General features: G+C 42.9%; 1 protein-coding gene and 1 long non-coding RNA gene across 2 annotated transcripts in view; one reads left to right on the top strand and one right to left on the bottom strand.

Moving 5' to 3' along the window:
- The window catches only part of LOC139558800 (multiple epidermal growth factor-like domains protein 6), a 103212-nt gene extending 78573 nt beyond the window's left edge, over window positions 1–24639 (bottom strand). The window contains exons 1-4 of the mRNA XM_071374238.1: window positions 24213–24639; window positions 22760–22894; window positions 21524–21633; window positions 8286–8399 (exon numbers count right to left, since the gene is read on the bottom strand). Of these exons, the coding sequence (XP_071230339.1) occupies window positions 8286–8399; window positions 21524–21633; window positions 22760–22894; window positions 24213–24304 (451 nt within the window). The 5' untranslated portion in view covers window positions 24305–24639. The remainder of the gene's footprint in view (window positions 1–8285; window positions 8400–21523; window positions 21634–22759; window positions 22895–24212) is intronic.
- LOC139558864 (uncharacterized) lies at window positions 7351–18948 on the top strand. The gene is made up of 2 exons (XR_011671660.1): window positions 7351–7451; window positions 18480–18948. It is a non-coding gene; the product is annotated as an uncharacterized lncRNA (long non-coding RNA).
- Window positions 24640–26841: the final 2202 nt, after the last annotated feature.

The raw sequence follows: 26841 nt of genomic DNA, 5'->3' as shown, positions 1-26841 counted from the left end.
AATGTTTTCACGATTTAGCAGGATGAGTTTTGTGTACATGTTGGTGGCTGATTCCTGATCTATACCAATTATCCTTCCCGACATCTTAATCAAGCGCTGAAGCTTGACTTGGTCTTGCGCTCGCATGTTTCCAAACACGCATTTCAGACCAAAGTACAGCGCACTCTGCAGGACAGATTTATAGAACATATCAGACCAAAGTACAGCGCACTCTGCAGGACAGATTTATAGAACATATCAGACCAAAGTACAGCGCACTCTGCAGGACAGATTTATAGAACATATCAGACCACAGGACAGCACACTCTGCAGGACAGATTTATAGAACATATCAGACCACAGGACAGCACACTCTGCAGGACAGATTTATAGAACATATCAGACCACAGGACAGCACACTCTGCAGGACAGATTTATAGAACATATCAGACCAAAGTACAGCGCACTCTGCAGGACAGATTTATAGAACATATCAGACCACAGGACAGCACACTCTGCAGGACAGATTTATAGAACATATCAGACCAAAGTACAGCGCACTCTGCAGGACAGATTTATAGAACATATCAGACCAAAGTACAGCGCACTCTGCAGGACAGATTTATAGAACATATCAGACCACAGGACAGCACACTCTGCAGGACAGATTTATAGAACATATCAGACCACAGGACAGCACACTCTGCAGGACAGATTTATAGAACATATCAGACCACAGGACAGCACACTCTGCAGGACAGATTTATAGAACATATCAGACCACAGGACAGCGCACTCTGCAGGACAGATTTATAGAACATATCAGACCACAGGACAGCACACTCTGCAGGACAGATTTATAGAACATATCAGACCACAGGACAGCACACTCTGCAGGACAGATTTATAGAACATATCAGACCACAGGACAGCACACTCTGCAGGACAGATTTATAGAACATATCAGACCACAGGACAGCACACTCTGCAGGACAGATTTATAGAACATATCAGACCACAGGACAGCACACTCTGCAGGACAGATTTATAGAACATTTGTAAGATATGGCTGTCGACATTAAAATGGTTCAGTTTGCGTAATAAAAACATTCTCTGTTGCAATTTCTTTATCTTTGCAAAGGCACAGTCATTGAATTTCAGTTGATTGTCTATTTTGATTCTCAGGTACTTATATGTGGTCACTATCGACTGGTTCACCATTCATCTTCTTAGGGCGTAGTGGACTTTTGTTCCTTCTGAAATCAATTTCCATCTCTTTTGTTTTCTTAATGTTTATTTCAGGAAAGTTATCTGCACACCACTGGACAAATTTTGCCGTTTCTCTGTCAACCTTGGAGAGGCTTGGTCTGGGTGGAGGAAACACACAACAGCGGTGTCAACTGCATATTGATAGAAAATGTGCGGGCTGCGTCAGAGGCTTGACAATCGTTTGTGTACAGTGTGTACAGTATCGGTGAAAGTACGCAATCTTAAAGGGCTTCCGTATTCACCGTTCTACTGAAGATGTATAGATGGCGGAGTTAAACTTCACTTTGAGTACGGTCGACTAAACCATTCCAACGTTTCTGCAACTACCTCTCCCTAACAAGCAACGTTTGAAATATGTTCTACCATCTTGTGGCTTTGAGTCAGTGACTCTTATCACATAATGACATTTTAAAGGATCTGTACACAATCAACAGCCTGATCAACTCTACGCAAAGGAGATGTGTGGTGCTGCATGAGGCAAATGGTGTTACCAGATACTGACTGGTTTTTGGATCTACGCTCCTACTTTTTTTTATGGTATCTGTAACCAACAGATGCATATCTGTATTCACAGTCATGTGAAAACCATAGATTAGGGCCTAATGAATTTATATTAATTGACTGTTTTCCTTATATGAACTCAATATGAACAGTAAAATCTTTCACATTTTTGCATTTTACATTTACATTTTTGTTCAGTGTATAAACCCTCAAATTAGTGAATATCACCATGAAATATCCTTTATATTTTTTTTACACACTTATCTATTTTACTATGTCAGTATGTATTTGTTGTCAATGTTTTGGCGTCAAACTGTTGGCAGCTGTGAAAAAAAGTCAATATTTGGAAGAATTTGCAGAGTTAATTGGAAATAATGCCATTGTTGATTAGATGTTTTTTTTCATTAAATTAGGCTATTTTCTCTTAAACCATATTGTTAATCTGCTAGATACTCATGGGAAATATGAAGACCGACATAAAAAATGTATGACTACGTTTTTTTAAACAATTATACAAGTAAATATTACCAAAGTTACAATAGATTGCCATTTTCTGTTAACTACCAAAATTACTGTAAATTCCGGTAACTTTGGTATACTAACAGTAGCTTTGCAAACCTAGTTATATTAATTGAAGTGCCCTTTAATATAGACCACATGGAAAATCCAATAAATCTAATTTTTTATTTGAATAAAGACTTGCTAAAGTGCCAAAATTCTGCATTTTGACATGTCTCTCTGTGCACTCTCTGTGACATCAAAGAAGATTTTAACCCACTTTACCCAAGCATTTATCCAAGTTTTCACCATCATTGTAAAGCGCGGAAGACACATTTCGGTTGAATGCATTCAGATGTGCAACTGACTAAGTATCCACTTTCCCTTCCTCTAGTTATTTATGTTGCCACGACAAAGTCATTTTATTTATTAAATTATTAAATGTGATTAGGGATTCATTTTAAGGTCAAAAAACAAACCTGTCCCTGATTTTAAGGTGAACCCTCTAACGTGAACTCAAATAAAATAAAATTGTATTAGTCACATGCGCCGAATACAACAGGTGTAGTAGACCTTACAGTAAGTAGACCTTACAGTGAAATGCTTACTTACGAACCCCTAACCAACAGTGCAGTTTAAAAAAAATATGGATAAGAATAAGAGATAAAAGTAAGAAGTAATTAAAGAGCAGGAGTAAAAAATAACAATATATACAGGGGGGTGCCGGTACAGAGTCAATGTGCGGGGGCACCGGATAGTTGAGGTAATATGTACATGTAGGTAGAGTTAATAAAGTGACTATGCATAGATGACAACAGAGAGTGGCAGTGGTATGGAGAGGGGAGGGGGGTCAATACAAATAGTCTGGATAGCCATTTGACTAGATGTTCAGGAGTCTTATGGTTTAGGGGTAGAAGCTGTGTAGAAGCCTCTTGGACATAGACTTGGCGCTACCGCTTGCCATGCGGTAGTAGAGAGAACAGTCTATGACTAGGGTGGCTGGAGTCTTTGACAATTCTTAGTGTCTTCATCTGACAACGCCTGGTATAGTGGTCCTGGATGGCAGGAAGCTTGGCCCCAGTGATGTACTGGGCAATTCGCACTACCCTCTGTAGTGCATTGCGGTCGGAGGCCGAGCAGTTGCCATACCAGACAGTGATGCAACCAGTCAGGATGCTCTCGATGGTGCAGCTGTAGAACCTTTTGAGGATCTGAGGACCCATGCCAAATCTTTTCAGTCTCCTGAGGGGGAATAGGTTTTGTCGTGCCCGCTTCACGACTGTCTTGGTGTGCTTGGACCATGTTAGTTTGTTGGTGATGTGGACACCAAGGAACTTGAAGCTCTCAACCTGCTCCACTGTAGCCCCGTCGATGAGAATGGGGGAGTGCTCGGTCCTCTTTTTCCTGTAGTCCACAATCATCTCCTTTGTTTTGATCACGTTGAGGGAGAGGTTGTTGTCCTGGCACACACACGGCCAGGTCTCTGACCTCCTCCGTATAGGATGTCTCGTTGTTGTCGGTGATCAGGCCTACCACTGTTGTGTCATCTGCAAATGAAATGATGGTGTTGGAGTCGTGCCTGGCCATGCAGTCATGGGACTACAGGAGGGGGCTGAGCACACACCCCTGAGGGGCCCCTGTGTTGAGGACCAGCGTGGCGGATGTGTTGTTACCTACCCTTACAACCTGGGGGTGGCCCGTCAGGAAGTCCAGGATCCAGTTGCAGAGGGAGGTGGTAGTCCCAGGGTCCTTAGCTTATTGATGAGCTTTGAGGGCACTATGGTGTTAAACGCTGAGCTGTAGTCAAAGAATAGCATTCTCACATACAGTTGAAGTTGGACGTTTACATACACCTTAGCCAAATACATTTAAACTCAGTTTTTCACAATTCCTGACATTAAATCCTAGTAAAAATTCCCTGCCTTAGGTCAGTTAGGATCACCACTTTATTTTAAGAATGTGAAATGTCAGAATAATAGTAGAGAGAATGATTAATTACAGCTTTTATTTCTTTCACCACATTCCCAGTGGGTCAGAAGTCTACATAAACTCAATGAGTATTTGGTATCATTGCCTTTAAATTGCTTAACTTGGGTCAAACGTTTCAGGTAGCCTTCCACAAGCTTCCCACAATAAGTTGTGTGAATTTTGTCCCATTCCTCCTGACAAAGCTGGTGTAACTGAGTCAGGTTTGTAGGCCTCCTTGCTCACACAGGCTTTTTCAGTTCTGCCCACCAATTTTCTATAGAATTGAGGTCAGGGCTTTGTGATGGCCACTCCAATACCTTGACTTTGTTGTCCTTAAGCCATTTTGTCACAACTTTGTAAGTATGCTTGGGGTCATTGTCCATTTGGAAGACCCAATTGCGACCAAGCTTGAACTTCCTGACTGATGTCTTGAGATGTTGCTTCAATATATCCACATCATTTTCATTCCTCATGTTGCCATCAATTTTGTGAAGTGCACCAGTCCCTCCTGCAGCAAAGCACCCCCACAACATGATGCTGCCACCCTCGTGCTTCACGGTTGGGGTGGTGTTCTTCGGCTTGCAAGCGTCCCCCTTTTTCCTCCAAACATAACAATGGTCATAATGGCCAAACAGTTCTATTTTTGTTTCATCAGACCAGAGGACATTTCTCCAAAAATAATGATTTCTCCAAGAAGTATGATCTTTGTCCCCATGTGCAGCAAACCAAACCAGAAGCAGTGGCTTCTTCCTTGCTGATATAGGACTCGTTTTAATGTGAATATAGATACTTGTGTACCTGTTTCCTCCAGCATCTTCACAGGGTCCTTTTCTGTTGTTCTGGGATTGATTTGCACTTTTCGCACCAAAGTACTTTCATCTCTAGGAGACAGAACGCCTCTCCTTCCTGAGCGGTATGAAGGCTGCATGGTCCCATGGTGTTTATACTTGCATATTATTGTTTGTACAGATGAACGTGGTACCTTCAGGTGTTTGGAAATTGCTCCCAAGGATGAACCAGGTCTTGGCTGATTTCTTTAGATTTTCCATGATCTCAAGCAAAGAGGCACTGAGTTTGAAGGTAGGCCTTGAAATACATCCACAGGTACACCTCCAATTAACTCAAATTATGTCAATTAGCCTATCAGACGCTTCTAAAGCCATGACATCATCATTTTCTGGAATTTTCAAAGCTGTTTAAATGCACAGTCAACTTAGTGTATGTAAACTTCTGACCCACTGGAATTGTGGTACAGTGAATTATAAGTGAAATAATCTGTCTGTAAACAATTGTTGGAAAAATGACTTGTGTCATGCACAAAGTATATGTCCTAACCGACTTGACAAAACTATAGTTTGTTAACAAGAAATTTGTGCAGTGATTGAAAAACAAGTTTTAATGACTCCAACCTAAGTGTATGTAAACTTCCGGCTTCAACTGTAGGTGTTCCTTTTGTCCAGGTGGGAAAGGGCAGTGTGGAGTGCAATAGAGATTGCATCATCTGTGTATCTGTTGGGGCGGTATGCAAACGGAGTGGGTCTCAGGTTTCTGGGATGATGGTGTTGATGTGAGCCATGACCAGCTTTTCAAAGCACTTCATGGCTACAGACGTGAGTGCTACGGGTCAGTAGTCATTTAGGCAGGTTACCTTAGTGTTCTTGGGCACAGGCACTATGGTGGTCTGCTTAAAACATGTTGGTATTACAGACTCGGACAGGGAGAGATTGAAAATGTCAGTGAAGACACTTGGTAGTTGGTCAGCATGCTCGCAGTACACGTCCTGGTAATCCATCTGGCCCTGCGGCCTTGTGAATGTTGACCTGTCTAAAGATCTTACTCACATCGGCTGCGGAGAGCGTGATCACACAGTCTTCCGGTACAGCTGGTGCTCTCATGCATGTTTCAGTGTTATTTGCCTCGAAGCGAGCATAGATGTAGTTTAGCTCTTCTGGGCAGCTCTCAGCTGTGCTTCCCTTTGTAGTCTGTAATGGTTTGCAAGCCCTGCCACATCCGACGAGCGGTGTAGTACGACTCGATCTTAGTCCTGTATTGATGCTTTGACTGTTTTATGGTTCGTCGGAGGGCATAGCGGGATTTCTTATAAGCTTCCGGGTTAGAGTCCCACTCCTTGAAAGCGGCAGTTCTATCCTTTAGCTCAGTGCGGATGCAGCCTGTAATCCATGGCTTCTGGTTGGGGTATGTACGTACGGTCACTGTGGGGACGACATCATCGACGCACTTATTGATGAAGCCAATGACAGAAGTGGTGTACTCCGCAATGCCATTGGAGGAATCCTGGAACATATTACAGTCTAGCAAAACAGTCCTGTAGCTTAGCATCTGCTTCATCTGACCACTTTTTTATTGATCTAGTCACTGGTGCTTCTTGCTTTAATTTTAGCTTGTAAGCAGGAATCAGAAGGATGGAATTATGGTCAGATTTGCCAAATGGAGGGCGAGGGAGAGCTTTGTATGCGTCTCTGTTTGTGGAGTATAGGTGGTCCAGAGTTCTTTTCCCTCTGGACCACATTTAACATGCTGATAGAAAATTGGTAAAATTGATTTAAGTTTCCCTGCATTACAGTCCCCGGCTACTAGGAGCGCTGCCTCTGGGTGAGCGTTTTCTTGTTTGCTTATGGTGGAATACAGCTCATTCAATGCAATCTTAGTGCCAACCTCTGACTGAGGTCGTATGTAAACAGCTACGAAGAATACAGATGAGAACTCTCTCGGTAGGTAGTATGGTCTACAGCTTATCATGATATACTCAACCTCAGGCGAGCAATAGCTCGAGACTTCCTTATATATAGTGCACCAGCTGTTATTTACAAAAATACATAGACCGCCGCCCCTTGCCTTACCAGACGCCGCTGTTCTATCCTGCGGTACATCGTATAACCAGCCAGCTGTATGTTGATATTGTCGTCGTTCAGCCACGACTCCGTGCAGCATAAGATGTTACAGTTTTGAATGTCCCATTGGTAGTTTAATCTTCCCTGTAACTCGTCGATTTTATTGTCCAAAGATTGCATGTTTGCGAGCAGAACTGAGGGAAGTGGGGGTTTATTCGATCGCCTCCGAATTCTCAGAAGGCAGCCCGCTCTCCAGCCTCTCTTTCTCTACCTCCTCTTCACGCAGGTCACGGGGGTCGGGGCCTGTTCCCGAGGGAGCCGTATATCCTCCGCCTCGGGCTCGTCAAAGTCGTGAAAGAAGAAAAAGGATTCTGCTAGTCCGTGGTGAGTAATCTCAGTCCTGATGTCTAGAAGTTATTTTCGGTCATAAGAGACAGTAGTGGCAACATTATGTACTAAATTAGTTAAAAAAACAAGTTAAAAAACAACGCAGATAAACAAACAAACAAAAAACTATCGGTTGGGGGCACGTAAAACGTCTGCCTTCTGCTCCGGCGCCATCTTATTATCTGAATTGTAATTTTAATATCGTAAAACAATTCCTTTTTTTATCCAATCTTTTTCAAGAAACATTAAGCATCTATAGACAAATTGTAGTGTAAAAGCAGGTGGGCTGTTTGTACTATTTTTGGTAATTTTCTGGTGTTTTGGAGTGGAAAACTGAGTGAGTGACGCATAACACGTCAACCCTGTTGTAAACCATAGATAGACAGGCTAGAAATGTTTTAACAATTTCATATTTTTTGTGAAGCTTGCATTCAATTGCCCCTCCCTGTTGCACACAATAAGATTCAAATTTCTCCTATCACATAGAGATGTATGGCTGATTTAAGATTAAACTGTCAACCCTGTTATCGTCAACCCTGTTATCGTCAACCCTGTTATCGTCAACCCTGTTGCTATATTTGGCACTTAATAGGAACTTCCTATTGTATTTTTTTGAGATGGGAAAATTAGTTTTTTATTAAGTTGAACATTTGTTCTTTATGGCAGAATGTGAAAATTAGGTAAAATCAAACAGTTTTTTTTCACCAAGTTACACAGCTCAAAAAGGCACCAAATTGGTGGAACGACCCACTGAAGGACACAGACACGGACAGGAACAGCAGGACATACTGTAGGAACTACAGTACATTAAACAGAGAGTGTTGTACTCACCATACTGGCAACTGGGCCCATTGAAGCCAGCAGGACAGTCACAAAGCTGGGAGCTGGAGCGGGAGCCCTCCCGACACTGGCCCCCGTTGAAGCACACGCCGTAGCTACACACAGCTGGAGGATGGCACCGGGATGGGATGGATGGGATAGGAGACGGAGAGAAAGAAAGAGGAGAAGAGATAAGAGGAGCAGAAGCACCTGGCTGCTGTCACAGAATGTCAACATCTGCAGTGGGACAGTTTGACCTATCAGTGCCTCTTCAGTTCCCTGTTAACACCTGATTGAGAAGGACCTTGATGTTCCTGCTGTTACATTTAACCACGCTAACAGGGCTCCCTCCTCCAGTTGGCTCTCTTCAAGAAGGAGAGTGGCTTTCAGGCACGTTACCAGGTGAAAAAAAAAGTAATAGTAATGTTTTTGTTAGAAAATGAATCAGCTGGGATAGTTTAACCCTGAGTGAAAGAAATAGGCTGCATCTCTGCTAAGTACATAGTCAACCCCCATGGTCACATAGGAATCTGCTCTGAAACTGAATATATGGCCCATATCTCCACACAGACATAGATCATGCATCCAGTACTATTAGCATGAGGTGAGGCAGAGAGCCACAGGGTGTGGGACATCAATCTAGGAGAGAGACGGCCCTATCTGGCTAAATCCCCAGAGTCGAACAACTTATCTCGTTTAGACGTGTGAAATCCGTGGAATTGGAATAAACAAACACCTCAAACCACTAGGTAGCCTATGCCACGTGAATCCAGCACAGAGGTGTAGGCATTGCATTCTACACACTCATATCCTCTCTCTCCTTCACCTCCAAGCTAGTGTGTGTGTGTGTGTGTGTGTGTGTGTGTGTGTGTGTGTGTGTGTGTGTGTGTGTGTGTGTGTGTGTGTGTGTGTGTGTGTGTGTGTGTGTGTGTGTGTGTGTGTGTGTGTGTGTGTGTGTGTGTGTGTGTGTGTGTGTGTGTGTGTGTGTGTGTGTGTGTAGGATCTCTGTACACTGCACAGCAAGGTACAGGAGAGCAAGCCAAGCCTCATGTTTCGCTCCATTAAGAAAGGTGCAGTCTACAGTGTGACGGCTACAGAGTATCAGAGGATTGACGCTTGTGTTTGTACACACCCATGTTGGCACTAGCAGTACTAAGGCTCAGGGAGAGGAGATGTACGGAACACCTAATCATGGCAGGAATGCCCGCTCTTCTCCAAGGTGATTAGACAGGAACCTCTCAAAAGATGTAGCTTCTGCCAGATCTGCATTTTTCTGCTAATCTAATCCGATCGGCAGCTGCATGACCAATTCCCCCTCCCAGTCCATTTTGGGGCCATATATGGGCCACATATGTGCCTGTTATTATTAATAACGACATGCCAACCAAAGATCTGAGGTGGTGTGCAGTTCAACATGGGCAATAAAAATGAGTGACAAGATATACTACCAACAAATCAGTGTACTTGTTTAAACTACAGCAAGAGGAGAACATAGTTTGGCAGTCTGTAAATGCCTTCCTCGAAAACGATTAAAAACAAATTATTTTTCCTTTCAACATTATGCCTAAGGAAATGTCCAATATGTCTGTGTTACTCATGATCTTGACAGGTGTTTTTTCTCTAGCTATAGGTGTCATCTGTCATGGTAACAGCAGCTCCTCTCAATGCTAGACAGCTTCATAATGAACAGCTATTCATCTCAAAGGTGGGTTACATCAGCATGAGGAGACAGAGATGTAAAGAAAACTAGAAAATGACCGATAATGTTCTGTTATAGTCTACCGGTCCTTCTTTATCGGCTTTGTCCATAGTCCCTCTACATAGCAAAACATCTGCTATGCCAGCCGCTACTCACCGGCTGAGCACTGCATAATGTCGAGGAATGTCTACCTGGGAAAATCATCAGCAAGCAGTAAGATACTGTAGCTCATTCTACAACAGAAAGGTGCTGTATTGAGAAACGAGTCAACTGACACAGAGACCAAAATCTAACCTATGTTGCAAATATTAGTTTAATTCACTAATAATAAGGCTTGTGTCGACGTCAGATTAGATGATTGTCGTAATAGGGAAAGAAGGAAGTGTTTAAAAATGCCTAAATAAAGGTTGACAATAGGTAAAGCTACCGAAGAATCTTCCTGCATGTTTATGGACCAAGAAAGCTGTAGATCAGCGTGCGTGTGTTCTCACTTCTCAAACTATGGGCAGATTTGAGTCAGACAGAATGTGCATCATCGTTTCAATGTTCTTTCCTACCCTCGCTCTCCTTGTTAGATATTATGTACATTTATGGATTGGTAGCAAATGTCATCGCCATTGATCTAGTTATCATAGTAGAAGTAAACAGCAACAAATGATATGAGCAATAGAGAGAGATGTGAAAAGGATCAGAGTTACAGCCTCGCTCTATCAAATCATAGCAGTAGGATCAAGTTACAACCCGCCCATTTCTTGCCAGATGGCTGAACTAGCCAATTGAGTTGTTTTGATTTTCGACCTGGCAGCTGAGTTGTTTAGAAATGCGTCCCGACAGCTGAAAAAAAAACTTTTCACAAATCATGACGTTACATTGGACCCATTTGCATTGAACATATGTTCTTTTATATTCTCAAACTAACAGAAGTGCCTATCAGGTGCATAGGCATGGCCCAGGCCCCCACACCTGGGGAGCCAGGCCCACCCAATCAGATTAAGCATTTCCAATTTTTATGCTAGTTACTTATCAGTGTTCCAAAAGGGACATTATTTGTCCTTTTTAACATGCAAACACCATCAAAGTCAAAAGTTTTTGAACACCTACTCATTCAAGGGTTTTTATTTATTTTTACTATTTTCTACATTGTAGAATAATAGTGAAGACATCAAACTATTAAATAACACATATGGAATCATGCAGTAATCAAAAACGTGTTAAACAAATCAAAATATATTTTATATTTGAGATTCTTCAAATAGCCACCCTTTGCCTTGATGACAGCTTTGCACACTCTTGTCATTAGAGGCAGGTAGCCTAGTGGTTAGAGCTTTGGACTAGTAACCGAAAGATTGCAAGATCTAATCCCCGAGCTGACAAGGTACAAATCTGTTGTTCTGCCCCTGAACAAGGCAGGTAAACCACTGTTCCTAGGCTGTCACTGAAAATAAGAATTTGATCTTAACTGAATTGCCTAGTTAAATAAAGGTAAAATAAAAAATGATCCTATGAGGTGTGTCAACTTTTGTCTGGTACTGGAGAATTCGTAGCAAGCAGTGCACTGGGTTAATCAGATTTGATGAAATATAACAGAACAGATTAATTGGAATGACATTCACTCTCACGAGATGGGTTGCCAAAAAGAACTAACTGAAAGCCAAACCCCATATAATTAACAAATATGACTGCATTGAGGCATATGTAACTGTGCTTCTATGGCTATATACTATACACCATGCCACGGACTATTTCATTTGTTAATTTAGCAAACAAGTTAACTCATAATCCAGTGCTTTTATCACAGTCAACAACACCTATATTTTAGCTTTAAAAATGCTGAACTCTATCTCAGCTTTAAAACAGCAACATGGCAAAATGTGTAGAATAGCATGAGATTAGCTATAAAACTGCACATTTAGCTATAAACCCGTCACTGAGAAGAAATTATATGTGTCTTTGCCAGAAGGGGGGGGGGGGGGGGGGGCAGAATCATTTCTGTCCTCTCTCTCAACAGCTCCAGAAGAATCCCTGGAGTGTGAGGCGAAGTCTAAACATCTTGACGTCCTCCTGGCCCTGTGCTCAGACACCTGGTCAGCTCTGTGTCTGGGAGCAGCAATCCACAAGTCCCCTCAGACCTCACTCAACAATACCCAACACAGTTCCAACACAACCCCCTCCGCCCTCAATCAACTAATACCCAACACAGCTCCAACAACCAACACAACACATTGGTGTAAAATACTTAAGTAAAAATATGTTTAAAGTACTACTTAAGTAGTTTTTGGGGGTATCTGTACTTGACTTTATTTTATTTATATTTTTAACAACTTTTACTTTTACTTCACTACTTTCCTAAAGAAAATTATGTTATTTTTACTCCATACCTTTTCCCTGACACCCAAAAGTACTCATTACATTTTGAATGCTTAGCAGAACATTAAAATGGTCCATTTCACACTCCACCCTCACTCAACAAATACCTAACATCAGTGCGTTCGGAAATGATTCAGACCCCTTGACTTTTTCCACATTTTGCTACATTATAGCCTTATTCTAAAATGGATTCAAATGTTTTTTCCCCACATCAATCTACACACAATACCCATAATAACAAAGCAAAATTTTTTGCAAATGTACACTACCGGTCAAAAGTTTTAGAACACCTCCTTATTCAAAGGTTTTTCTTTATTTTTTACTATTTTCTACATTGTAGAATAATAGTGAAGACATAACTATGAAATAACACATATGGAATCATGAGGTAACCAACAAAGTGTTAAAAAAATCAAAATATATTTTATATTTGAGATGGCCAGCCCTAAGAAGAGTCTTGGTCTTTAAGAATGATGGAGGCCACTGTGCTCTTGGGGACCTTCAATGCTGCAGAAATGTTTTGGTACCCTTCCCCAGATCTGTACCTTGACACAATCCTGTCTCGGAGCTCCACAGACAATTCCTTCACCTCATGGCTTGGTTTTTGCTTTGACATGCACTGTCAACTGTGGGACCTTATATAGACAGGTATGTGCCTTTCCAATCATTTACCACATGTGGACTCCAATCAAGTTGTAGAAACATCTCAAGGATGATCAATGGAAACGGGATGCATCTGAGCTCAATTTCGAGTCTCATAGTAAAGGGTTTGAATACTTATGTAAATAAGTTATTTCTGTCTTTTATTTTTAATTCATTTGCAAAAAAGGATTTTAGAATAAGGCTGTAACGTAACAAAAAAGTTAAGGGGTCTGAATACTTTGCGAATGCACTGTATACAGCTTTGTGTCCCCAAATACAGCTGATCAACTGATGCAAATTCATCAGAACAACAACATTATTAACAGCTGTGAAAGACCTTCAGAAGTAGCCATTTTCCAATGCAATTAAAAACCACTGCCAAGGAAGCGAGGAGTCAAACCACCCTGAAGTTTTCAATATGTCACAAGTGGCAAACAAGACGCTTGTCCCTTTCCCCCTCTAAGAAATGAACTTCTTGCCAGCTAACCATGGAGAGCATGTTCCCGCCGCCCGCTCTCCACCCTTACACTGCTTAATCTCCCTTGAAATAATTCCTTAACTTGCTGTGCAGCACGGCAAACGGCGTAACACTCACTCTCATCTTTCTCTGTGATTGCCTCCACTCTGTTACAAAGACACCTTGTCTGAGGGGATTAGCTGCTTCCACAGAGAAACAGAGATAGGTCAATGAGTCGCACTGCCACCAGACGGATGCTGGAGTCCAAGGTGCAGGTGTCACCAGCTCAGCCTCTGACATGGCCTCCACATCCTAACAGAGGCAGTGTATCTTTATAGTCAATGATGAGGGTCTGTTTGTTTAGGTTGTGTCCATATGTTTAACCCCAGATTGAGAGACAGAGGGAGCAGATTTACAGTAATTCGTAAGCATTTTAATTATATAAAAAAATAATATTTAACCTTTATTTAACTAGGCAAATCAGTTAAGAACAAATTCTTATTTACAATGATGGCATACCAGTGAACAGTGGGTTAACTGCCTTGTTCAGGGGCAGAACAACACATTTTTACCATGTCAGCTCGGGGATTCGATCCAGCAACCTTGCGGTTACTGGCCCAACGCTCTAACCACAAGGCTACCTGCCGCATAAAAGCTCCACCCTGCCATCTCCGTTTGTGTTAGTAATTGGTACACACAGAGAGCAGCACTATAGTTTGAGGCAGATGCTTTGCTTTGCAGAGGAATGTATAAAATCAAAGGGTTCTCACAGTAGCCAGGATAGGCCAAGGGCAGCACTGTCAGAAGGTCCTCGTCACCAGAACAACTTTAAATACCCCTGAAGAATGGTTTCAGGGACATTCCAAAAATGTATATTTCAAACCTGTCTCCTAAATCACTTGTCTTAGTATGTAATGTTGATGGATGTATCTGAATGGGGATATCCCTGAAGGTAGGATACACAGATTTCCATGTGCAGTGGGAGGATGTGGGTGGGAACCTGGTGGCTAAACTGAATTACTCAAAATGTCTCCCTGTCTGGCAGTGTTGGTCACAGATAAGATAACAAGTACTAGATACATGTGTGGAGGAGAATAGGAAGAGGATATTTGTGGTACATTTTACACTTTCCTGCTTTTCATACACAGTGTTTATCATGGACATGATAAACTTAAATGAAAACATCCCAAGACAATGAGCTTAGCCTCTATGACTCGGAAACACCATGCCATGCCAGTCTGTTTTTGTATGTATGTGTCTGTGAACAGAGACCTGGCCGGGTGTTGCCAGAATAACAACCTAACCCTCAACGTAACCAAGACTAAGGAGATGATTGTGGACTACAGGAAAAGGAGGACCGGGCACGCACCCATTCTCATCGACGGGGCTGTAGTGGAGCAGGTTGAGAGCTTCAAGTTCCTTGGTGTCCACATCAACAACAAACTAGAATGGTTCAAACACACCAAGACAGTCGTGAAGAGGGCACGATAAAGCCTATTCCCCATCAGGAAACTAAAAAGATTTGGCACGGGTCCTGAGATCCTCAAAAGGTTCTACAGCTACAACATCGAGAGCATCCTGACTGGTTGCATCACTGCCTGGTACAGCAATTGCTCGGCCTCTGACCGCAAGGCACTACAGAGGGTAGTGCGTATGGCCCAGTACATCACTGGGGCTAAGCTGCCTGCCATCCAGGACCTCTACACCAGGCGGTGTCAGAGGAAGGCCCTAAAAATTGTCAAAGACCCCAGCCACCCCAGTCATAGACTGTTCTCTCTACTACCGCATGGCAAGCGGTACTGGAGTGCCAAGTTTAGGACAAAAAGGCTTCTCAACAGTTTTTACCCCCAAGCCATAAGACTCCTGAACAGGTAATCAAATGGCTACCCGGACTATTTGCATTGTGCCCCCCCCCTGAAACCCCTCTTTTTACGCTGCTGCTACTCTCTGTTTATCATATATGCATAGTCACTTTAACTATACATTCATGTACATACTACCTCAATTGGGCCGACCAACCAGTGCTCCCGCACATTGGCTAACCGGGCAATCTGCATTGTGTCCCACTCACCACCCGCCAACCCCTCTTTTACGCTACTGCTACTCTCTGTTTATCATATATGCATAGTCACTTTAACCATATCTACATGTACATACTACCTCAATCAGCCTGGCTAACCGGTGTCTGTATGTAGCCTCGCTACTTTTATAGCCTCACTACTGTATATAGCCTGTCTTTTTACTGTTGTTTTATTTCTTTACCTACCTATTGTTCACCTAATACCTTTTTTGTACTATTGGTTAGAGCCTGTAAGTAAGCATTTCACTGTAAGGTCACCTGTTGTATTCGGCGCACGTGACAAATAAACTTTGATTTGATTTATCCCTGGGATGCAGTGTTTCTCCACACACACAAAGACCACCCACGGAGAGCCACAGTCTCCTCGTCCCTCTGGCCCGGTACACGTGTATATCCGCCAGCCTGGTCCCTCCCGCCACAAAAGGGGGCCAGTTCCCATTCAGCAGTTAACGAGGGCGACAAACTGGTGGAGCCATTGTCCCCGCTCCTCTGCTCCTCACTCCCTGTCACAAAGCTCATTGTTGCCATCAATCAACATAACTGCCCGCTTCCACTCTTGACTGTCCCGGTCCATTCACCAGGCAACTCACTGGGGATGAACTCTTAGCTTATTGAATGGACCTTAGAATGGAGGAGAAGTGGATGGAAGTCTCTAGAAGCACCATCAGCAAGTCAAGGACTCTTACCCTCAGGAAAGTCAGATAGTCATCAAGCCAATTGGTGCTTCTCAAAAAACACAAAAATACATTATTTCAATGGGTCACCTAAGCAACACTTTAGCTTTGAACCAAATTATGCATTTGCATGCACTTCCACATGCACATGAACAGTGGCAAATGGAATTCAGGCCAGTTAGAACACATGTCAGTGTGCACAGATTACCTCCTTGTGGAAAAGGTTCCTATTGCGTGCACTGCCCCAGGATTCTCAGTCAAATCAGGCCTTTGCAGCCAAAATGTTGGGTTTTATGGCATGTGCTGGACAAAGAGGATGTCTTCGAAAACCATTAGGTCTGCACTTTAACTTTGATTATATACAATGGCTACACTCTGCCATTGGGATAGCCTGATACTACAGTCTAAGAATCCCAGCTATGCCATGTCACTGGGATGCTTTACAAGTAAAGCTTGCCCCACACTATCTTAAATCAGGATTAGAAGGGAATAGAAAGACTAGGAATGGGGAGGATGGGGAGGGACAGCGCAGAAGGAGGGAGCCGTGACAATAACCAGACATATTTCAAATGTTTTACCATTCTCAAGCCTTACATATGACCAAATAAGAGTATATCTTAGTAGAGGATGAGGGAGAACTGGACAAGAGGAGCCAGTAAGTCGGAAAATGCCCACAGCGAAAGTGAACAGCTGGACTGTAGATATGGCCGAGAGATGGGGAGACAAGAAGGACGATAGAAGAGAACCAAACGGAGGAGAGCGAGGGAGATAGGGATAGAGGGAGAGGATTGGAAAGGGGGCTGTTAGCATGGCTGCTCATCAATGTACAGGGCTGTTTCTCTACAGCATGATGTGACACTTCATTCCGCTCAACTGCCTCACAATAACAACATTAGCCTAATTAGCTTACACTCACTTTTTATTAGCGCAGACACACCACACAGACACCCCCTCAACAGAGACCTCACATGTGCCAGACACTAAATCCCTATCTTAATGCACAACATTCCCATTTCAATCTCTGGGGTTTTCGAAGGATTTACTAAAGCTGTACATTTTGCGGTCTCTGCTATAGAGCTGATCTGTCTTCTTGGATGTCGTATGCACTGTTAAAAACAGTCCTATAGATTGAATTGCATTGAAGAACACTGGAGACAACATAGGTCTAAGTGTGCAAGAGTGAGAGAGGGTGGATTGTGGTGTGAGGATCCTTTTTTCCTGGTTCAATGGCTCAGAGAAAAGGGTGATTAGTTTGTCCCGTCTCAAAGTGCTGCCGCGTCTTAAGTTACGGACATAAAAGCCCAGCCGTGTGTCGAAGAGAGCCGACATTGTCATGCAGAAGAAAAACAAAACCCTGCAACTTAGTGAGGGAGACACTGGGCAGCACTGGGGAATGCCTGTTAGGACGTTTCCTTGTGTGGTGTTTTAAAACAAACCAGAGCTCAGGGGTTGAGCAGACAGCCTAATGCTTCCCTGGATAATTTAATACTGTAACCTTTTAACAAGAGACAAAGAGGGCTTTGAGGAAAGCATGAGACCATAAGGAGACCCTGCTGAAAGGCACATCCAGGGGATCATCTCTCACCCCTGTCCCATCCCACCACCCCCTGGCCCAGACACTAGCCTTCTCCACAGGCATGAGGGGAGGTGAGGCACAGCACACAGGATGGTGCTGGGGCCTGGACACAGGGGATGGGTAGGTGGAGGTGGGAGCGTTCCCGTGGGCGGTGGTGGGGAATGAAAGTGATGTCTAGGCTGTTTACTAGGGGCTTTGTCAGGGGTGATGTCTAAGGTATGCAGGCTATGCGATGCGGATCAACGGCCGTAAAATCCCATCAAAGGGCCCTGCCAGGTCTCACTTGCGTGGGGCTAAGCCTGTCCACACAGAGTTGAGCAGTCCAAGGCCCAGTAGCAGACTCACACTCAGCCTTATGGCCCAGTACTGACTCCAGCCTCAGCAGGAGACTCAGCCCCAGCCCTACCCCAGCCTCAGTCCCAGTCCTGACTCCAGCCTCAGCCCCATCCCCAGCTTCAGTCCCAGGCCCAACCTCAGTCCCATCCCCAGTGTCAGCCCCTGCCCCAGCCTCAGGCCCAGCCTCAGGCCCATCCCCATCTCCAGCTTCAGCCCCAGCCCCAGTCCAGAGAAACTGTGGAAACCGTGGCACCTCAGCCCAGCAGATCCCTATAACACGTCTCTCCATTACCAAAGCAGAGGATTAGAGTGGGGGAGATTCTGTTTTGACTCATGGTATTGTTTTCTTCTTGACTCTTTTCTGTTCATTTGCAGGTGGTCTCTCTCCTCTGGGATAGGGTTGGAAGTGACACTGGAGTCAGTCTTTGCCAAGGTCCATGGTGCAAGCCTCTGACCTGTACCACCAGTTACTACCACTCCTCTGAGTCCGCTGATTGGAAATATGGTAGCATGACTATGAGTGTGAGCCGAGATTTAACTGTGGAGCTCCAAGGAAACTGGGAACCAGTCAGCACATCGAAAATGTCCACCCAACTGAACAAAGAGGATTACCTGTCCAGCCAAACCCTCACTCTTTGGCAGGCAGACACACCCACCATCTCAGGACACAAGGAGCCCTGCAGTGCCAAGTGTAGCTGAGCCAGAAGCAAAGGGGATTAGGTCTGGTGGTCAGTCAACACTTTAACATGTCTGTAAGTCCACTATCATCTTTGGCAGAATTTAAAACAAGACATTGCAATGCAAAGCCAGTTTCAGCAAAAAAAATAAAAAATGACTTAACATATTGGCGCTTTCACCCAGTGTCTGGTTGGTTGTGAACGTCACAGTAACTGTTGCACTGATAGTGCTAAGTGATTAGTGCTTTTTAAGGTCGGATTCGGTTTCGGGTTCATTAAAAAAAAAAAAAAAAACGTTTTTTATTTAGATTATTATTTGTTAACATTAAATGCATTATGAAATATGACCTTGAAATGATTTTGGAGCTTTTTAATAGAAATTACAACGCCAAATATTGATACCATTCAATTGCCAAAACATTGAAAACATTCCATGGTCTCTAACACAGAACAAAGAAATGAATAAGAGCCCCATGATATTACTGACTGCTCATTACTGCTTAACACTTATTAACCATAATTTATTCACATTACTTTACTTAAATAAAATATTTGAATTGTGTATATCATTTTTTTGGGGGGGACAACTTTATTATTTCATTTTTTAAGTCATCATCTCATCTCTGCTCAGGCAGTAGCAGCCAGCCAACCATCTAACATTACCTATGTGCTCCCCAATGAGCCAAGTGCCCCATGTTAGCGAAAAGGGTACCCCGTGAGCATTAAGTTGCCACAGATGCCCATGCTGCAGAGCTGTCTGACGAAATCACTGTTTTAATAGTTCTTCAAAAGTAGATAAAGTATACTTTCAAGGCTGCTACAGCTGTTAATCGGGTAGAGATACCTCCAAGTACCTTTTGATCTTATGACCTCTTCCTGAATGCTCTCCCAACCACCCTCGGCTCCTGACCCAGGGCGATGGGTTTGACGCACCCTTCCTTCCTCTCACTAGCCTATGGAGTATCACCTCCACTCACGTGTAAGCGGGCGTCGATCCCGTAAAGATTGCATTTACACTAATAAACATACAGTCGTGGCCAAAAGTTTTGAGAATGACACAAATATTAATTTTCACAAAGTCTGCTGCCTCAGTTTGTATGATGGCAATTTGCATATACTCCAGAATGTTATGAAGAGTGATCAGATGAATGGCAATTAATTGTAAAGTCCCTCGTTGCCATGCAAATTAACTGAATCCCCCCCCCAAAAATTCCACTGCATTTCAGCCCTGCCACAAAAGGACCAGCTGACATCATGTCAGTGATTCTCTCGTTAACACAGGTGTGAGTGTTGACGAGGACAAGGCTGGAGATCACTCTGTCATGCTGATTGAGTTCGAATAACAGACTGGAAGCTTCAAAAGGAGGGTGGTGCTTGGAGTCATTGTTTCTTCCTCTGTCAACCATGGTTACCTGCAAGGAAACACGTGCCGTCATCATTGCTTTGCACAAAAAGGGCTTCACAGGCAAGGATATTGCTGCCAGTAAGATTGCACCTAAATCAACCATTTATCAGATCATCAAGAACTTCAAGGAGAGAAGTTCAATTGTTGTGAAGAAGGCTTCAGGGCGCCCAAGAAAGTCCAGCAAGCACCAGGACCATCTCCTAAAGTTGATTCAGCTGCGGGATCGGGGCACTACCAGTGCAGAGCTTGCTCAGGAATGGCAGCAGGCAAGTGTGAGTGCATCTGCACGCACAGTGAGGCGAAGACATTTGGAGGATGGCCTGGTGTCAAGAAGGGCAGCAAAGAAGCCACTTCTCCTCAGGAAAAACATCAGGGACAGACTGATATTCTGCAAAAGGTACAGGGATTGGACTGCTGAGGACTGGGGTAAAGTCATTTTCTCGGATGAATCCCCTTTCCGATTGTTTCGGGCATCCGGGAAAAAGCTTGTCTGGAGAAGACAAGGTGAGCGCTACCATCAGTCCTGTGTCATGCCAACAGTAAAGCATCCTGAGACCATTCATGTGTGGGGTTGCTTCTCAGCCAAGGGAGTGGGCTCACTCACAATTTTGCCTAAGAACACAGCCATGAATAAAGAATGGTACCAACACATCCTCCGAGAGCAACTTCTCCCAACCATCCAGGAACAGTTTGGTGATGAACAATGCCTTTTCCAGCATGATGGAGCACCTTGCCATAAGGCAAAAGGGATAACTAAGTGGCCTGGGGAACAAAACATCGATATTTTGGGTCCATGGCCAGAAAACTCCCCAGACCTTAATCCCATTGAGAAATTGTGGTCAATCCTCAAGAGGCGGGTGGACAAACAAAACCCCACAAATTCTGACATACTCCAAGCATTGATTATGCAAGAATGGGCTGCCATCAGTCAGAATGTGACACAGAAGTTAATTGACAGCATGCCAGGGCGGATTGCAGAGGTCTTGAAAAAGAAGGGTCAACACAGAAAATATTGACTCTTTGCATCAACTTCATGTACTTGTCAATAAAAGCCTTTGACACTTATGAAATGCTTGTAATTATACTTCAGTATTCCATAGTAACATCTGACAAAAATATCTAAAGACACTGAAGCAGCAAACTTTGTGGAAATTAATATTTGTGTCATTCTCAAAACTTTTGGTCACGACTGTACACTGTCTGTATCCTGATAACGGTAACAATCACTCCCTCCCACATTAACAGAAGATCCCTGTCTGAAACACTAGGTGGTTGTGATACTTTAACAACAGAAACCTCAGTAATATGAAGCAATAGAAGAAAAGGGAAAGACTTACGATACAAGCAGCCAGCCTCTCCGTTGAGTTGAGACCATCCAGGACAGCACTTATACACGGTCTGGAAGTCTTGTCTGTAGATTTGTTTATATGCTGTGTAGTATGCCGTCCTGTTATCAAGGAGACATAACATTATCAAAGGATACAAATTAGATAATATAATGCTACACTATATAAAACCTGTCTATACAATAATTAGAGGTTCAGATGTATGGCACAATGTCATGGTTGATCTGTCTGTTCTTAGGGAGGGTGGAGAGGGTGGTCTGTTCTTAGGGGTTGGGTTTACCATCCTGAGAGTGGGAGGGCTAGGTTGCTGATGAGGTTCAATGAGTAAGAAGAAGAAAAAAACGTCAGATCCACTACGATAATCACAGAACATTTCCCACTCTTTTAAGTCACATACAGTATAATAATCAGGAAACATTTCCCCAGTCTTTTAAGTCGTCCATTTCAATGTGCAAGACTGGTAGACTATACTTCAGAGTACGGTGTCTTTCCCTGTAGTTTAGAAGCCCTCTCACGGCTACTAGTCATTATGCGTAATTTTGTTTACACCGTGTAATTAAGGGTTTGGCTACCTTCAAAGCTGCCTGCGTCTTTGTATTGCGGTAAATATATGGAGAAAGCGAGCCTCAATAGCACATTGAGAAACCCCCCAGAGAGAGAGTCAGGGGTAAGCCGCAGGACTCTTCCTCACAGGTATGTACCTGACCTCTGGAGACGCCTCGGCTAAATAGATAGCTTAGCTAACCCTCCAGGAGAGCTGTGGCTATACCTTGCACTTAGTGCTATATGAGAGGCCTACGAGACCCTGATTAAAGAACAAAAGAGAGGGAAAAGGATAGGAGACAGAAAAGAGGAGACAGATGTTGACTGAGATTTAGGGGGATGAGGATGAGGCACTCTTAAACAGCTTTGACATGATTTGATTACTGTTAAGACTGAGTCAGCAACAACTGCACAACACAGAATTATCCATAGGCAATACATGCAATATAGAACATAATGACTATCTACAGAATAGCATTCCTGAAGAATTCCTCAGAACAAACATAGGAGACATGAGTATGTGAAAGGCTGACATAGAGATGATGGGTACAGAAGAGAAGGATAGAAAACTAGACAGGTGAATAACTAGTGTTGCTTTCGGAATGGATGGAGGAATACATGGATAGAAGAATGGATTGATTGATGGATGGATGAAGAGATGGCTGAATGAAAAGTAGGACTCACCTTCTCTCGTATCCCATGCACCAGTTCTGTCCTAGGCAGCCTTGCTTCCAGACCTTGACCATGCGTGTGAAGGCCTGCACACACAGCTGCCTTTGGGCAACCAGCGTCACATCCCGCTCCACACACACGTTGGGCCTGAAAGAGGCCAGTGGCAAAAAACATTGAACAAATCAATATTCTGTAATTTTTGGGTTTACAGTAAGAGGGTGTTATGAAGGATGAACCAGTGAAGATAGATGGACAAGGATTCCATACGGGTTTATACTGTGTTGTGTAGCCTATGCTGTCTGCTAAGACTTAAGGGGAAAATATCCATGCATTACTGTTTGACCCCTAAGCAGGGCAGCACAAGACACTGCCTACAGCAAGACATCAAACAAACATTCACTACGACTTTACCTGATACTACAGTATATCAAAACATTGACCAAAGGAGAGCAGAATAACAAGATCATACAAACTGATTTGGACCTCTTGTTATTGAGTTTTATAAGCCAGGTGCCATCTGAGTGTCATAGATCCCATCGTACCATATTCCCTGCATTGTAGTCTCTAAGACCATCTCAAGCTGCCATACTGTCCCTCTAACATTAAGCAGTGTTTCGGTACCTCTCCAGTAGCAGAAACTGCAGTATGTCTGAGAGAAGTCTCATCATTTACGAGTAGCTCAGTCATTCCATGTCCAAGCTTGTCTCATCTCTGGGATAGTGTGTATGTCTGATAGGTCTGTGATAACCTTCAGTTTGTGATGCTGATACTGTATCTATTTTTCCAAGACTGGCAATGGTCCCTCTGAGAGAATTCCCATTATTTTTCACTATCTGACATTGACACGGCCATTACAACTGAACAGAGACTTATAATGAAGTCAGACTTATCAGAAGCACCTCATCTCGGACTTATCTCACCTGTTACTCTGGAATGCTCTCCATCATATGGAAAACTTAGGAGCATCTCAGGAATGCTTCCTGCATCATTAATCCACCCCGAGATCATGTGTAATTATGTAATAACATTACAGTGCATTTTGAGAAAGACAGTAGTATTCTTATGAATAGCTCCAGGTGCATCATAGCTCCATAAAATACAGCCTTAGAGTTAACAGTGATTGTTGTCTGTGTCGTTTTAACTACAGGTTTATACAAGCCCAGGTATAGAACACATTGTTCTTCTTTCAATGCAAACACCTCTAGAGTAAAACATTGAAACATTAAATGAAATAATTGATAAACAAATATCATATTTCAACTTGTGAAAGTTTTAAAATAATCCTATTAACCGGTAGTTTGATATGTCAACAGATATTGGATTCTGGTTATATGTTTTTAAACTCAAATTAATAGCAGTAGCAAGTGACATGACTCTTACCAGAAATGTTTTATCATGTAGGTAGGTTACTGTGACTAAAATATGTATTATCAAGTAAAAATGACAGCTTATAAAAAATACTTACATGTATGGTTGGAGATTTCCATAGCTGGACACTTCGTAGATCCCATCGATAAGTAAGTATTGAAAAACTATTACAACGAAGATACAATCCATTTTCAAGTTGTGTTGAATGTATCAATATATATGCATTAAAGCGCAGAAATGTAGTGGTATTGACACGTTTTAGTGAAAAAAGACAGAATCCAGAAAAAATCCGTAGCAAAATTACTGAAAAAATATTGAAAGTAGGCTTCACTGTTACACTAAAAAAAATCTACCAGAGAGTGAGAAGTGTCAGTACAACAACTAATTCCAAAAGTGATGCAGTCATACATCCCGTACAGAGTGGTGCTTGGAGGTCGTTACTAACTGGTTTACAACATGCAGATGTTGAACGCACATGCGCGCGCAATGGCTTATAAGAGTAAATCGAAGCAGCCTGGTCTCATAGACTAGACGTAACATAGTAAAAGTAAATCTACAACAATCAAATTAGTATGGTTATGTTTGGTATGGTTACATAGTACAGAAGGTTACTGAAAGCTAAAATGAAAGTATGGTATTTGGTCGGGGTGGGTAGGTGGGAGGATATCATCATGGACAATTTCAGCATTTTAGCTAATTAGCAACTACTTACTACTTTTTAGCTACTTTGCAACAACTACGAATTTTAGCTAACCCTTCCCCTAGCCTACCTCCTAACACTAACCTAGCTAAACTAGCCTAGCTAGCATTAGCGTTACCCACCTAGCTAACAACAAATTGGAATTCGTAACTTATCATACTTATTGTATTTCGTAACATATCATACTAATTGGAGTGTCCCGGATTTACATTTACTGTGTTATGTCTACCCCTGAGTCCAGATTGTTTGAAGAGATAATGGATCATTTCAATGGAATGGATTGGGACAATAACAGCGATGTTCGTTTTTCCCCCCCAAATGTCCTGGTGTTGTAACATGTTGCAAGTTAAAACTGTATTATTTTCTTCAGAAAATGTTGTTTTTAGTTTTTTTCACCTTTATTTAACCAGGTAGGTCAGTTGAGAACAAGTTCTCATTTACATCTGCGACCTGGCCAAGATAAAGCAAAGAAGTGTGACAAAAACAACAACACAGAGTTACACATTGGATAAACAAACGTACAGTCAATAACACAATAGAAAAATCTGTATACAGTGTGTGCAAATGAAAGGTAAGGCAATAAATAGGCCAATAGTGGCAAAGTAATTACAATTTAGCAATTTACACTGGAGTGATATACAGTGGGGCAAAAAAGTATTTAGTCAGCCACCAATTGTGCAAGTTCTCCCACTTAAAAAGATGAGAGAGGCCTGTAATTTTCATCATAGGTACACTTCAACTATGACAGACAAAATGAGGAAAGATAATCCAGAAAATCACATTGTAGGATTTTTAATGAATTTATTTGCAAATTATGGTGGAAAATAAGTATTTGGTCAATAACAAAAGTTTATCTCAATACTTTGTTATATACCCTTTGTTGGCAATGACAGAGGTCAAACGTTTTCTGTAAGTCTTCACAAGGTTTTCACACACTGTTGCTGGTATTTTGGCCCATTCCTCCATGCAGATCTCCTCTAGAGCAGTGATGTTTTGGGGCTGTTGCTGGGCAACACGGACTTTCAACTCCCTCCAAAGATTTTCTATGGGGTTGAGATATGGAGACTGGCTAGGCCACTCCAGGACCTTGAAATGCTTCTTACGAAGCCACTCCTTCGTTGCCCGGGCGGTGTGTTTGGGATCATTGTCATGCTGAAAGACCCAGCCACGTTTCATCTTCAATGCCCTTGCTGATGGAGGGAGGTTTTCACTCAAAATCTCACGATACATGGCCCCATTCATTCTTTCCTTTACACGGATCAGTCGTCCTGGTCCCTTTGCAGAAAAACAGCCCCAAAGCATGATGTTTCCACCCCCATGCTTCACAGTAGGTATGGTGTTCTTTGGATGCAACTCAGCATTCTTTGTCCTCCAAACACGACGAGTTGAGTTTTTACCAAAAAGTTCTATTTTGGTTTCATCTGACCATATGACATTCTCCCAATCTTCTTCTGGATCATCCAAATGCTCTCTAGCAAACTTCAGACGGGCCTGGACATGTAAGCAGGGGGCTTACATGGCTTAAGCAGGGGGACACGTCTGGCACTGCAGGATTTGAGTCCCTGGCGGCGTAGTGTGTTACTGATGGTAGGCTTTGTTACTTTGGTCCCAGCTCTCTGCAGGTCATTCACTAGGTCCCCCCGTGTGGTTCTGGGATTTTTGCTCACCGTTCTTGTGATCATTTTGACCCCACGGGGTGAGATCTTGCGTGGAGCCCCAGATCGAGGGAGATTATCAGTGGTCTTGTATGTCTTCCATTTCCTAATAATTGCTCCCACAGTTGATTTCTTCAAACCAAGCTGCTTACCTATTGCAGATTCAGTCTTCCCAGCCTGGTGCAGGTCTACAATTTTGTTTCTGGTGTCCTTTGACAGCTCTTTGGTCTTGGCCATAGTGGAGTTTGGAGTGTGACTGTTTGAGGTTGTGGACAGGTGTCTTTTATACTGATAACAAGTTCAAACAGGTGTCATTAATACAGGTAACGAGTGGAGGACAGAGGAGCCTCTTAAAGAATAAGTTACAGATC

Source organism: Salvelinus alpinus, chromosome 2 (genome assembly GCF_045679555.1).
Source record: "Salvelinus alpinus chromosome 2, SLU_Salpinus.1, whole genome shotgun sequence".
Lineage (NCBI taxonomy): Eukaryota > Metazoa > Chordata > Actinopteri > Salmoniformes > Salmonidae > Salvelinus > Salvelinus alpinus.
Note: the sequence above shows the minus strand (reverse complement) of the source record. Positions and strands in the feature narration are given on the sequence as shown.